At 37.2% G+C, this 14,436-nt stretch overlaps 1 protein-coding gene across 1 annotated transcript in view; it reads right to left on the bottom strand.

The window, feature by feature from the left end:
• Positions 1-1,363: 1,363 nt before the first annotated feature.
• Positions 1,364-14,436, bottom strand: part of ITGB8 (integrin subunit beta 8) — a 47,133-nt gene continuing 34,060 nt past the window's right edge. Inside the window, 5 exon segments of the mRNA XM_039548276.1 lie at positions 1,364-6,975; positions 7,069-7,232; positions 8,331-8,434; positions 9,982-10,207; positions 11,405-11,810. Of these exon segments, the coding sequence (XP_039404210.1) occupies positions 6,853-6,975; positions 7,069-7,232; positions 8,331-8,434; positions 9,982-10,207; positions 11,405-11,810 (1,023 nt within the window). The 3' untranslated portion in view covers positions 1,364-6,852.

A 14,436-nucleotide genomic window follows, 5' to 3' on the forward strand; every position in this document is an offset into this window, starting at 1 on the left:
AAGAAAGAAAGAAAGAAAGATTTCATACAGAGCACTTACCATCATTTCACAACATACAGGATATGCAACACGCTCGGTGCCAGGATCACTGGCTATAGGAGACTTCAGTGTTAACAAAACCTTGGCTTCAAGATTACTGCCAAATGGAAAAATGGAGGCCTACAGCTCTTGCTCAAACTGTACACTTGAATTGTGTGTCTGAAGTTCAGATCTAGGTTTATGTTTACTTGGAGTAATGATAACATTAATATTTCCTCAATAAAGAGCTTTCAAGGAAAATGTGTATTTCTGTTTGTAGGACTGGTTGCATGTTCTTGCTCTGGGTGTCAGTGAAGGTTGATTACAGCATCTGTGAAAGGAAATTTCTCATACTCAGTCTCACCATGCATATATTGGGATGATGTTCCTTGCTTTGATAAAAGAAGCAAAAATGATTTACAGATTTTCCTTGTGATATTTACTTATTTTTTTCTTTTCAGTTTTGACCTTTTCTTAGTATTTCTCTTTTATTGTTAAGTCCTAGACACTAAGTTAGTTATGTGATGACTGAGAACACATCACTTGTCACTTGATTCTAGCTCTCTCACTCCTAAAAGCAAAAACTGGATCATGTTAGCAGCATGGATGGGTAGTTTTACCAGTGAGGTCTGGCAGATGTCTTAGTGCCACAGATGTCTCTTACTGAGGCATCATGGCAAATTTTGAATGTCCTTATATAGGGCACAGCTAAAGTCCATTTCAAGAGCAATTTCGTGCCACTGTGCAAAGTAAATGCTATGACTGCTTCTGCACAAGAACAGAATGTGTTACCTTCCCCACCAGTGATGTGTTTTCACCAGTACTCGTAAAGAGACCCAAATGTGCAGTGAGTGGCAGACATGAGGCATCTGCAGAGAGATTTACCCATTCCCAGAAATCCAGCGCCTCTGCCACCCAAGAGAGCAAAGGAGAAGAGAGGCTATCACAACCACTTATCAATCTACAGACTGTATTTGTACAGGAAGTGTGTTCTTGTTCTCTACAAAGTAGTAGCACCTCCTGGTCCATTCATGTTTCAGTTGGGTTGGGCAAAGTTAACCAGCTGCACCTCCATACTGATAAATAGCATTTTTTTCCTTCCCATCTTCTCAAAGTTCATCCTGAATCTGCATCCACCCGTTTGCCTACATCTGATAAACAAGGTATTCTTTGTATTTTACCTCTCTGGACACAGCATTGCTCAATTTTAAAATAACCACAATCATATGCTTCCCTTTGCAGACATCTGTGCACCTCAGTAAGTGTGCTTTATACTTTTAAAAGGAGGTGAACATCTCTTCCTTGTCACAGACATATTTAATATTAAAAATATGAAAAATCCATATGGATTAAATATTGATTTTATTTTTTAGAGAGCAAGTACAATGATGTTGCATTAAAATAATGCTATGTCATAGTTGTTACAGCTCTGATAGAAAAATAAACATCTCAATATACTACAGTGTCAACTCATTAATAAATATCACCATAGAAGTTAGTAGTCAACTGAAATTAATAAAACAACTATAAAAGTATACTATTTTAAATAATAAAATATTAAGTATATTTCCAGATGAACAAAAGTAGTGATTTAAAAGTATCATTTAAAATGTAAAATGAGCAGTAAGAAGTTATCAGATTTAAAACCTCTTCCCTTACTAACATTCTCTATGCATAAAATCTAGAGACACATTATTTATCTCTCTATATTTTTTTATAAAAGGTAGTATATGTTAAATAGAAAGTTTAAAACTGTAGTATTATTAATAGCTGTCACACAATCGCTAAGTAAGACACTTTAAAGTAGCATTATTTTTGAAGCAGTAGTAGGTAAGAGTGAAGATGTCAGCACAGTGAATTCATCCAACACTAATGCCTCTGCAAAAGACTCTTTCATCTTTCAAACATCTCCCTTCAAAATATAACTGAAACAGCCCAAGTACAATATAGGTATCAGGATGAAATGTTAGAATTTGGACAGAAGCCATTATTTTAACAAATGCAAGATATTTTAATTTTATTTTTATTTTAGTAAATACGTACTTTTTTTAAAAGCATGTGCAGAAAAGGAAACAAAGAGAACATGCAATTCAGAACAGCTTTTCTGAAGTTTAAGAATCTAGAAATTTTAGGATTTTTCTTCCCCCCATCCCCCCTCCAGCAGGCCAACCACTCTGAGCTGGCTTGCTCTCGGTAAAACTGATTTGGCTCACTGTAGAGATGCATTCCCACTGATTAATTTTAACCTTTTTTCCCCCCTCTCCATGGACTTCAATTCTCTATAAGAGCCAACAGATACTTGTGCATCAGAGCAGTCTCAAGAATTAAAAATTAGTGTTTTTCTTAACTATTGCCCCATGTCTGCTTTCCCCTCTCTTGCAAAAGGGAAGCCAAGACATTGGCACCACGCGTTACTCGCTGTCAGGGCAGAGTAGGTGTCACCCAGCACTGACTCAGCACAAATGCCTCTGTGAGAAGTGCCCTTTCCAGCTACAGCTTGCATTCCTTAAGGCTGGCTGGTGGAGATCCAGGGGCTGGTGGGAAGTCAATGGGCAGGTGCCCAAATACTCCCCAGAAGCTTTAATGGAGGTCTGCAGCATCCAAGTTTACAGGCTGTCCCCTTGCTGGGTTGCGGGCAGGCATTTTTGGTGAGTAAAGATGCGAAAAGCCCGCAGCATTAGTGTTCACACTGCACATAACGCAGACCCAGTGTGGGGCCAAGTGCCTGTGATGCAAACCTAGGACACCACCACTGCCAAAGCCAACCTACTTTGGAGAGGTTTCCTGCCCTGACAGAAGGCAAAGCAAGATCTCAGAGCACCATTTCTGCAGGGATGCTGTTCCCCTTGAAGTCTCCACACAGGCAGCTGTGCCCTTGCATGTCTCTACCCTGGGCATCACCAGACCCTATGTCTGCTTTTAGGATGGGGCGTTGCTTGAAGCTGTTTCACACACTTACTTCCATGGTTTGCAAAACATGCACATTTAGCAGGAAATAAATATTATATATGATCAGACTGGGAAAATAATATTTTTCCATTGCAGTCTGAAAAATGCTTTACATAGCAGGTTTTCATGACATCATAGAGAGGAAAAAATAAATCCAGTTGTAAATAATAGTTAAAATGTAAACTATGCCCATAGGAACATCCTTCCTTTTTAAGGTTCACTTTTAACGTCCTTGCAAATGTAAGGGAATTTCAGCTGGGCACAATGAAAATTCCTTGCATACCATGTGCACGTTTTCTGGATGAAACAGCTATTTTCCCACACACTTCTGCAGCAATCTTATTAGTGTAGTCATGATGCTTGGCAATAACTATTTCATAGCATTTCTTCATTTTACAGTACTCAAAAAAAATCTGAAGTAAAATACATACTTTTTAATTACATAAACATGCAGTTTCTGAAGAGTTAGGCAAATAACCAGTCAAAGGTTAAAAAAAGGGGGACTAGAATTTGAAAATTATACATATGGATTTTAACAGTAACAAATATGCTGTGAAAAGTCATGCACATGCTCTGTTTGTGGCACCAAATCTAAAAACAATTCCCCAAACCAATGATGAGATGCAACAGTATCTGCTGGTATATTTTTGGATATAAGCATGCAGTAGAATTATTTGACTTCAATTTTTCTTGAAGAAGCCCAGTATAAGAAGTGTTATTTGAGAACTGTGGAACATTCTATTCTGAGGTTAGTTATTTTTTCCCCCATTTTTATGAACATCTTTGACGCACAATACATTGAAAACTAATATGAACTAATTTGCCTTTAATATCTCCCATATTAAGCACTATAGGAAGCACAGTCCTGCAATCACTGAAGAAATTCCTTGTGAATTAAAGGCTGCTTTCTCATTTAAGGTCATGTGCTGAGGGAACACAGCTCCCTAAATAGTGAGGCTTTTGTTGAGCTATTCATCTCCTGCAGCAGCCCTTCTGAAAAACATGGTCAAAGGCAGAGGGAAACAAGTACCAAGCAAAGCCAGAGTTTCTCATGGATAGATTCCATCCCTAGAAACAAAGCCTCCTCCCAAGAATCCTGCTCTGTATAAGCTCCCCATGGGCCTTCTAAAAGCCTTGACCTGTCACATTAGCAGCAGCTTATTCTCTTTCACCAGCCTCTTCCACAATACAGCAAAACCATGAGGGAGATGCAAAAAAAGCTATTTTTTGTCTTTTATTTTTTTCTTTCCTTTTTTTTTTTCTTTTTTCTTTTTTTTAAATATCCATTTTTTAATCTCAGGACAGCAGGCAGTTTACAGTGCAATTTGTCCTGTGAGCCTGCTCTATCTGACCAGAGCATTTTAAACATTCAGGCAGGTGTCTGATAAGGAAATACTGGCCGTGCCCCTTCACAGGCAGCACTGCAATGCCAAGTGCTACAGAAGAAAAGCAGTAGCAGCATGATGTGTCTGGAAGATGGGTATTACAGCTCAAGTCTTTCTTCCACCAAGAACCCAGTTCCATTGTCCCTACCCACAAAACTGAACTCCCTCTAAGAGTGAAAAGTAATTTCTAAAGAAAAAAAGATAGTTATTTGTTCAGTAAACACTTCAGTACACACTTAAAGGCCATTATACAGTGAGGAATATTTTTTTAAAAGGGTTTATAACACTGTTTAAAAAACATATTTAACCTCTTTTTTATATACTTAGATATACTCCACTAAGCACCGAATTTTTTTTTTTTTGTTAAGTTAAATAGACAACCAAAGATTTGTTTCCCACTCACAAATAGCCATGAATTGTGACAAGAGTAACAGCAGGTCAACCTTTATCAATCTTTTATCTTTATCCCACCGAAACCAATTGTTTGGAATCTTTTAATTTACACAGAAGGAAAACATTTTAAAAGAAAGAGTTTAAAGTGTACTTGATAGGTTACAGAATTAATCTACAATTAAGCTATCACTAAAGTCAGGGTCAGTGTAAAGAAATACTCTTTTTGTTAAATGAGACACTTTGTGTGGTAGAAAGCTGAAGGCCTACTTTGGAGACTGCTTTATAAACATTTAATAGTCCAATTTACAGGTTTTTTTAAAACACAGTCAAGACCCAAAGGTCTAGAGCTTTTATGACTAATGAAAGGCCCATTGTCTGTATATTATTTTTCCCAATCCCACTTGATCCATTACCCAAGAAACTTAACACTCATAAAACACTCATCATTTTTCTACATCCTGTCTTCCTTTCAATCCTCATACTCCTCAGGTTTCAGTGGGAATTTACGTAAGAAATACAGAATAGGAAATACAAGTAATTTCTACAAACTGCACATAAGGAAGTCCTGCTTTGTTTCTGTAACTCTTGTCTATGACAAATAGTGACAATATCTAGTATTAATAATAAATGTTGTTAAAATGATGTACTGTCTTCTGAGGTGATTTTTCTTTTTGTCAGCAATGTTTTAGTGCATTAGAGGTTGATCAGATTTTTGTAGGGTTTCAGCAGCATAGAGTTAGTAAATCAGACTGACACTTCCAACGCCCATATAGCAATAACATGTCTTCTACCATTCTAGCTGGTTTCGGGGGCAAAAAAAAAATGCTTCTGCTTGACTTTGTAGCTCACATTCTGCTCTCAGACAAGCTTATATTGGTCCCACCATGTTTGGAAGAGTTTTGCCCACTTCTGAAGGCAGAATCTGATCCATATTTATAAAGTCAATAAGTATGTTCTCTTAGAACTCTTTTTTCTTAAGAGAACATACTTATTGACTTATTTTCCTCACCTTCTTCTAAATTGCAGGTTCTTTTCCCCATCACACACTGGACATATTTCTCAATGCACAGTCACAAAAACTGAAGTGGTTACAAAAAAACTTACAAAACCTAATCTCATAAACTAATTTACATAGAGAAAAAGAGCACGTGTAAAATCAGACTTATGCCTGACATCATACAAAAAGATCAAAGTCTTTATTTGGCAAAACACTGACATGTAGCTAGCAAACCAAACACAGCTCTGGTATAATTTATCTATTTGCAATGGAATTGATGCTGCTGATTCTAAATGCGAAGTCTGCTGGCAGTGATCATCATGTAGACTATGCTGTTGTACAGAAGAACTCATTTTCTGTAGCCACTCAGTTTCCAAACACCTTAAATTTTGTATAAAATGGGAGGTTATATTTAAACAAGTAAAAAACCTAAAAATTACTCTTTATCAGATATAAATTATCTTTAAGTGACATCATCCATATAAAAATTATATATATAATTTACCTGCGTGTGCATGCATATGTGTGTGTATACACACACAACATGCACCCATACCAGGAACCAAACATTCATTTAATCCCATCATTTTTATGAGGAAAAGATAAGAGGCATAAGCAGACAAATTAGTGGAATTTGTCAACTGAGAGAACTATAAAAGTACCATTTACTCTATTTAAGAGCATTTTAATAGTTTCATCTATTGCTATAATATACAGCACTGTTAATACTTCAGTCACAGCTTTTTTCCATTCCCACAGAGCACATCAGTACTAGCTACATGTAGAGTGAGATCAGTGCTTTGTCAGACCGGTTTCTATCTACATTCTAGGCCATAACTAAATAAATTAGAATATGCTAAAGTGCTACATCAACACTAATGTTTCTGAACAGTAGTAACGCACATTTCTCTTTCAAAAAAAGTTTTAAAAAATACAGCAGCTATAGTTCCAAACATAATCACATAATGTGAATATGTTTACATGTCACTTTGTTACAGTATTCAACAAAATGCACAACAAAAAACCATATGGCAACAGTCAAGACTCCCACAGAGTACAAAAGGTAGCTTTTTAAAAGTCGAGCATGATGGAAATAGACATTTGCAGTCTTCAGAATTCACACTTGAAAGTTTCATTTAATCGCAACTTGCTGATGTCGATATTTATTTCCTCTGGTTTGTCACGTCTGTATGTTACTGTTCTTGTACAAACTGTAGGCAAAAACATCTTATCCTTGAAGGAGAAGATACAAGTTTTATCAGCAATTAGCTAACTTTTATATGCAAGAAAAAGATTACTGAAGATGATGGCTCTGAAATCAATTACCTTCTTTGTTGTAGATACTCTGTAATCAGATGAAGATTTAACTTTATTGCTACTCCCCTGCAGAATTATCTGCCTGATGATAAGGACAACAAGCAACCCGATCAAAAAGGTAACTATAAAGATTATGGAAAATACTCTAAAGTAGCTTCGTCCAGAGAAACAATCTGCAACAAAAGGAAAACACAAGGGTAAAGCCTAACGTATGGAACTGGCACATCCCTCTAACACAGGCATATTTCCACTGCTTAGTAATGTTGTATAAATGTAACACGAGCCTGATAAAAATTAAGAGAAAATAAATTAAGGGAAATTAAGAGGAAAAGTTATCATATGCAAGCTTCTAAAGTTGGGCATATCAAGAAAGGCAATTCAGATTAAGATCCATTGTAGAAAAATAGTGAAACTATTACTCCTTTAATCTACAGAACTAAGACTCAGGCTTCATTGTATTGCCCATCACAAATTCTCTGTAGAGTGAGTTTATAGCTAAAATAGAGAGGATGAAATATTAGAGATGTTTGGGACAGAGAGAATTTAATCTTCACAAGACGACAGTAAAGATCACTGGTAAAATATGAAAGAAAATGTGTTTTTTTGAATCCTTTTCCAGTGCTCTCCTCACTGGTAGACTAACACAGTAAGCTTTCCTTAATACTAAAGTTATAAAAAAGTATTCACAGTTAGTTTCCTCTTTTATGAACTGTAGTATAAAAACATTTATATAAATGTTAAGTGACAAGCCATTTACCTGCATTTTTTTTGCTGTATGGAGTGATTACTTTATGAGATTTTATTAAAAAAGATTTTATTCTTCCACAGCCCTCATAACTGTAGTTTTTTATACTTGAAAGGAACATTTAAACATTACTGAACTCGAGGTAAGCATTCCACTTCTTTCTTGTTTCTGGTAATGTCAAATAATATAAGCATATTCGAAGTAATAAAACATACAGATGTCATAACAAATTTTTATAATTATTTCTTTAAGCATTGCTCAGGCAGGATTCATCATTATTAGATGTGAATTCTCAAGGAGCTGGGAAAACCAAACTTAGCAATGCTTGTCATTCGTATTTCCTGTTATTATTTATCTTTTACTTTCCCTAAAGCTACAAATGATTTTTATCTTTTTCCTGCTTTCTTTCTTTGCTATTGTAATAATGTGACACGCTTCTGAAAGACGTTTTAACACTGGCAAATTCAATTACTAATCCCAATAGATTTTAATCTCTTATTAAAATTACCTAGAAAATGCCACTTACCTGAAGTGTGGTCAATATAATGCAGTAGGTAAGCGCATGAGGTTGTGCACTGGTCAAGTATTGCTTGAGATGAGCTGTTAGAATGATGGCACTGAACACAGTTCCTGTAAAATAAAAAATATAATTAAAAACCTATGTCTTTCTCTGCACTCCCCTGTAAGAGATCTTATCAACAAGCTGACGTAGTGCTTACACATAATGCTTTCCTGTTGTTAGTAAAAACATTGTGACATTTATTTATTTTTTTTCTGAAATGTGATGCCTCTCTCAGCATTTTATCCCTCTGGTGCTTCTCAGAACCAACTAGTTGGAAGTTGTAAACTCAAACGTCTTTGGCTTTGAGCCACCTTCATCCAATCCCTGCTCTGCCTTTTGAGATGCGGGTTTGCCACAGGGTGTAGCTAAGGTCCAGCACCCTTTCTTCAGCTTTCAGCCTCCAGTTCCGTTCTAGTCCTTCCTTACCTATCAATCTGATTAGGATGCATGCTGGAACTGAAGGGTAGAGATAGGGGGAGGAAACACAGCTTTGTCAATAACTTTTGGATGCTCTGTTAAGACAAAGCCAAGTAAGTCTGCACTGCTGGGCAGTTTAGAGAGAGCAGCACAAGAGGAAGGCAATGCTCTCAGTCTTACTGTCTTCACTGTATAGCCCTGCAGGAGACAGACATCACAAGATATCAATCACAAGAGATTCCAAAAAAGCCCTAGATGGATTTTTAATGAAGATATGCCATTTTCTGAATTTACTAAAGGCGTGCATTTTACAGTGACTTTGAACAAGTGTAAGCCAGAAAGGCTAACTGCATTCTATCTAGTGAACTCTTAGCAGCAACCTTGCCAGATGTGGCCAAGCTTGGCTCTCCAACATTTTCACCAGATGAGCTATAATTGAAATTAATACAAATAAACAATGATTCTGTTTAGAGCACAATGACCTTTCCAACAAAAGGCTGATCTTTCACCCTCTGCACAGTGAGATTCAGAACATTACATGATGAGAGGGTGCAGAAAAGCCGTGCCCAAGGAAAGGGCTTCATTTGCTCTCTGTGCCAGGACCACACAGTGCACCACTGAGAGACTGGTCTAGCTTCTCTCCTCCTGGGCTTGCTCATTTCAACCTCTACACTGTCCCTTCCTTTACATGGATAAGGAAAAATGATGGGCTTTAAGGCCAGCATGGCAAAGACTAAGTGTTTTAAAACTGCAATGAAGAATGTTGTTCTCTGTGTAAAACCAGCTCTGCTCTGCTGATCAGTGGCAGTGACACTGCACAGGCACTGCTCTAGTTTCACACCTCCTTCTTTCAGCTGAGAAGCATAAGGAGTGTGCAAAAACAAATGTGGAAACTCTTATTGGACTTGGTGGCATTCAAAAGTAGGATCAAATTTCCATTTTTAAAAATACAAATTTATGGTTTTATTTCCTACCCAGAAGATTTCATATGAAGCGTGAAATGGTTAAAATAGATGCCAACATGCAATTCTCTGAATTGCCAGTGTGAATCCAACTACCCAAAGAAGTATCAAGTATGAACTGTACCAATTTCCTACAATCTAAATAGCTAAGAAATACAGCATCTACCAAGCAAAAATATTTCTTCATGTTTCAACACTAGGGAGTGAAAAAGTCAAGTCTAGCACAAGAAACATACCAGTTTTCTTCACAGGCTTTGTTACAAGTAGGGCAATATTCACAGAAACGGCCAAAGCTTCTTGGATCTGTGCACTCACACTTTCCACATACACATTTTCCTCTTCCACTGCAAATCTGGCCCTTTGAATTCAGGCAGTACTTTGCTGATTGTGATGAGCACTCGCAATGATCACCTTCCCAGCCAGCAAAGCATTTGCATTTACCACCTTCACATTCACCATTACCTACAACATAGAGAGTCTGGAGTCATATGCTTCCATGAAAACATAGAAAATAAATTTTTAGATGGATACATTTGTATTGTTTGTGCTTTACCTTAAACAGAGCAAATTTAGACCTGGACTTTCTAATTAGTTTTTAAGTTAACATCTTGGACTGAAATTACTGGGATGATAAATACTGAAGGCTGATGTTCATTGCTTAAGTTGAGCAAAAGTTGCTACTATGATGTCACCCTAAAACCTTCTACTAAAATTTTTCTCTTTTGCCTTGGATCAAAACAATGGAGATTAGGAATTATGCAATGACCAGGAAAATAGTCTTTAGGCAAACTAAACAAACTTCTCTTTAGCAAGAAAACATTCCATTCAAATAAACAGCAAGATTCAGTGGAAGGAGTATCAAGTTCATGTGCACAGACCACGTTCTTTCCTTTTCCTTTTCCTTTTCCTTTTCCTTTTCCTTTTCCTTTTCCTTTTCCTTTTCCTTTTCCTTTTCCTTTTCCTTTTCCTTTTCTTCCTTTTCCTTTTCCTTTTCCCTTTCCTTTTCCTTTTCTTCCTTTTCCTTTTCCTTTTCCCTTTCCTTTTCCTTTTCTTCCTTTTCCTTTTCCTCTTTTTTTTTTCCCTCTTCTCTACCATAAAGCAGACTACAAAAAGAATAAGAATTTCTAACAATTCTGTTTCACTTAAGAGTCTTCTTTCTGAAGCAGGCATTCCAAACAGTGTTTGTGTCTATACCAGTATTTGAAATCAAGTGCCACCGAATCTCTCACAGGACTGATTTAGGGTGATAGAAAATCAGAACCTCACCTGGAAGCTACGATTCCTTCCTAATCTCTCAGTATCTCATATTCCCACTAGGCTGAAATGTATAAACTAGCTTTCTGGAATAAATGTTACTTTTTGTTTGAGAAATTAGTATTATTACTTATTAAGAATTTTGAGATTTAAATATTAAAACAGCTAAACTTTGGAAAAAAAAATCAGTATATTTCCTGGAAAACAGTGGTGAAATTTAGAAGACAGTGTCTATGCCTGTGGTGAAGAGAGCCCAGGAGTGTGAATTCCTAACAAGATGTTCAGGACATTGCCCACATTAATTCTGCACAAACAATTCTTGTTCTTGACAGCCTTATATCACTGTTTTCAGCTGCATCATGTACATTAGCCTCAGAAAATACAGACATAAATGCTGCAACTTACCAGAACATAAGATTCCCTGGTGATAGGGGCAGGAAAAATCATCCATTTCACAGTACTTGCCATACACCTTGCCTAGCTTGTTTTTGTAGCAGAAACATTTTCCATCTATGCAATTTCCTTGACCACTGCAGATGGGTTGGTCCTGGTGTTGCCTGCATTGCTCTGAGGAAAGTGTGTCTCTGTTAGAGCTACAGTTATTGTCATTGCAATGGGACTGTTTGCTGTCAGTAGAAGTTTCATCAGCCCACACTCTTTTGTGCCCTGTGCTGTCTCCATACTGACAGGCACAGCTTTGCTGCACATTAACAATGGCAGTTTCATTGAAACCAATAGGCTTAAGTATGGCATATTTTCTTCCTCCAGTTGTATGACATCCTTTCATTGTAATTGATACGTTGAAAAGTACCTAAGAAGAAATAAATATGGATTTATTATTATTATTATTATAATTATTATTATTTCCTTGCTTACATTTGCTTCAAATTTTTTACACATAAAAATAAAGCAGAATCTTATATTGTATATGAATGTGCACTAGCTGATAATAGCAAAATACACAGTAGTCACTTGTCAAACATGATATATTAGTAATGATAGGCATCACAAATACAGTTAAAATCCTAACAATAGAGGATTGACAGAAGTCTACTTTTCAAGTTAAGAAAGCATTGTTGCAAAAGACAACTTTATACAAATTAAATGGAAATAGAAACACCATCACATCCTCCTTCTATTATTTAATGTATACATATCACAGAAATATTCAGGTAAGAATTGGGACTAGACTGAGCAAGCCAATACACAAACAGACACAGAGATACTCTTCATAAAAAGAATCTATAGTGAATGTCCTGCTGCAGAAATGGTCATGCACATAGAAACCACACAGGTTTCTGGATGGCCCTAGCTACTCCTACTAAAACACAGAAATGGCTCACATGCTAGCAGCAGATTACTTTCCTCAATTCCATGGACCCAGTGCCTAGTTCTGGGCCATGCCATGGCCATCACCACCATCCTCCAGGTCCTCATCCCAGCAGTGCCCACTACAGCAGCAGCCCCCATGGCTTTTTGTAGTCCTGGCACAGGACTAAGAATAATTCTGGTGGTTAGGTGATGGCCATAGAGTTTCCATCAATCACCACTAAAAGTTTTTGACAGCTCTGGCATGTGTGACACTTACACTAGATATCAGTCTTGTGTTTCACAACTTTTATTTTGGCTTTATTTTTGACCAGTACGCTTCTGACACAGTATTCTCTCTAAGGTTTTGTATTTTTTCAGTTTCCTGATGTAAAACAACTCTTTCTTGCCTCCTCAGAGAAAATGTAACCAGGAGGGAAAAGTCAGAAAGGAGCGCAAGAGAAGCAAGTACCTTTAATCTTTAGTACCAAGAAATAAAGATTTCCAAATAAAAAAGGAGAAACCCCGAGAAACTGATTACATATGAGGTTGAAACTACCAACAAATACTAAGGCCATTCATCTCTCATCACTGTCTCTCCCTCCCGCTGTGCCCCCACACGAGAACAACCCAGCCCTTGGGGACAATGGTGGCTTTGTGGCGAGTGGGGCTGCGGCTGCCTACACAGACAACAGGAGAAGAATGCTGTGCAGAAACATGCACTTAATGTCATACTGAGGGGGCACACAGGCTTTATCTCACCCTTTGCTTTTCTTCTTCTCGTTTCTGAAATGTGCCACTACACACATAACCCCTCAGTAGCCCCCACTCTCCGTGCATGAGATTTCTTCCCTTGGGTTGCAGGGCAAAAGTGCGGCTGTAGAGAAATTGATTCATACAGCAGGTGTGTATCGCAGGGAGGACAGGCTGCAGGTAGGGAATGTGCTTTTTATTCAACACACAGCCCTGCCAGAGAACATAATCTTCATGTACAAAACAGTACTGGAAGGATGGCAGGGAAATGGGAGGGAAGGGAAAATCATGTCGTGCATATGAGTTGTGAAATTTGATTCTGAACACAGCGGCAGATAGATTAAACCTGTGGTGACTAAATAATTACAACACCATGACACTTGCTAATAGCCAAAGTTAGTTTTGCACCCTGAAGAGGTCACAGGATTCTTCCAGAATTTAATCCACTTTGTGTTTTGGTAAGAAAAGGAAGGAAGAAGGATTAGACAATGAAAGGAATGTGAGAATTAAGGAAAAGCATTTTGTCTGTAAACAAATACTGAAAGAAGGATTTATGGTTAAAATAAATTAATCTCTTAAGGATGGCTCATTTTCAACAGCAGTAGAGGTTTAGGACCACATGCAATCTTTTACAGTCAACTGGCTTGGCTTTTTATTAAAAAGAAACAGATATAAATATTTTTCTTTTCAGTAAACAGAACAAATTCCAGTCCTGTTTCTTATGACATGCCCAGGGATCAACAGTGGAGAAAAGATGTGTTAAGAATAAAAACAGCAAATCTCCCATAAACTGTAGAAGCCAATCAGCAGCATGCAGACAAAATTCAGGAAAGCATAAAATACATTTAAATGTACATTACAATTCACACATTTAATCTACTGATTTATTTCGTTATTTCTACACACAGACACAAGTAAAATCACACTAGCTGAGACATATGTACATGTCAAGCAGGAAAGAAGTCCTTGCCCTTGCTCTCTAGAAACACAGACCTCTTCCTGGCAAGCTAAAAGAATTACTTTGGTAGTCCAAGCAATTAACTAAATATATCAAGGCACAGAGAAGTTTTTCTGGGAAGAAAGCCATGTTCTTTACATCAGACAGACATCTTCCCCTGCATTTTCATGATGCATGAGGCTCTGTTTCATTCAGTAGGTAGCACCAATTCAAATGGGAATAAATTATTTTATTAATTTGATTTATAAAATAAACTAATTATCCACAAGCCTGTTTGGGCATGAAGACTACTAAAGCAAGAAGAGAGGAAGGTGACACCTAGTACAGACTCAAGGAACACAAATTCCAGTGATTTTTTTCCACTGGGTGATTATCTTTCAACCTCTTTACGTACAGATTTCATCACAATGGATGTGGT

The sequence above is a fragment of the Corvus cornix genome, chromosome 2 (assembly GCF_000738735.6).
Source record: "Corvus cornix cornix isolate S_Up_H32 chromosome 2, ASM73873v5, whole genome shotgun sequence".
Lineage (NCBI taxonomy): Eukaryota > Metazoa > Chordata > Aves > Passeriformes > Corvidae > Corvus > Corvus cornix.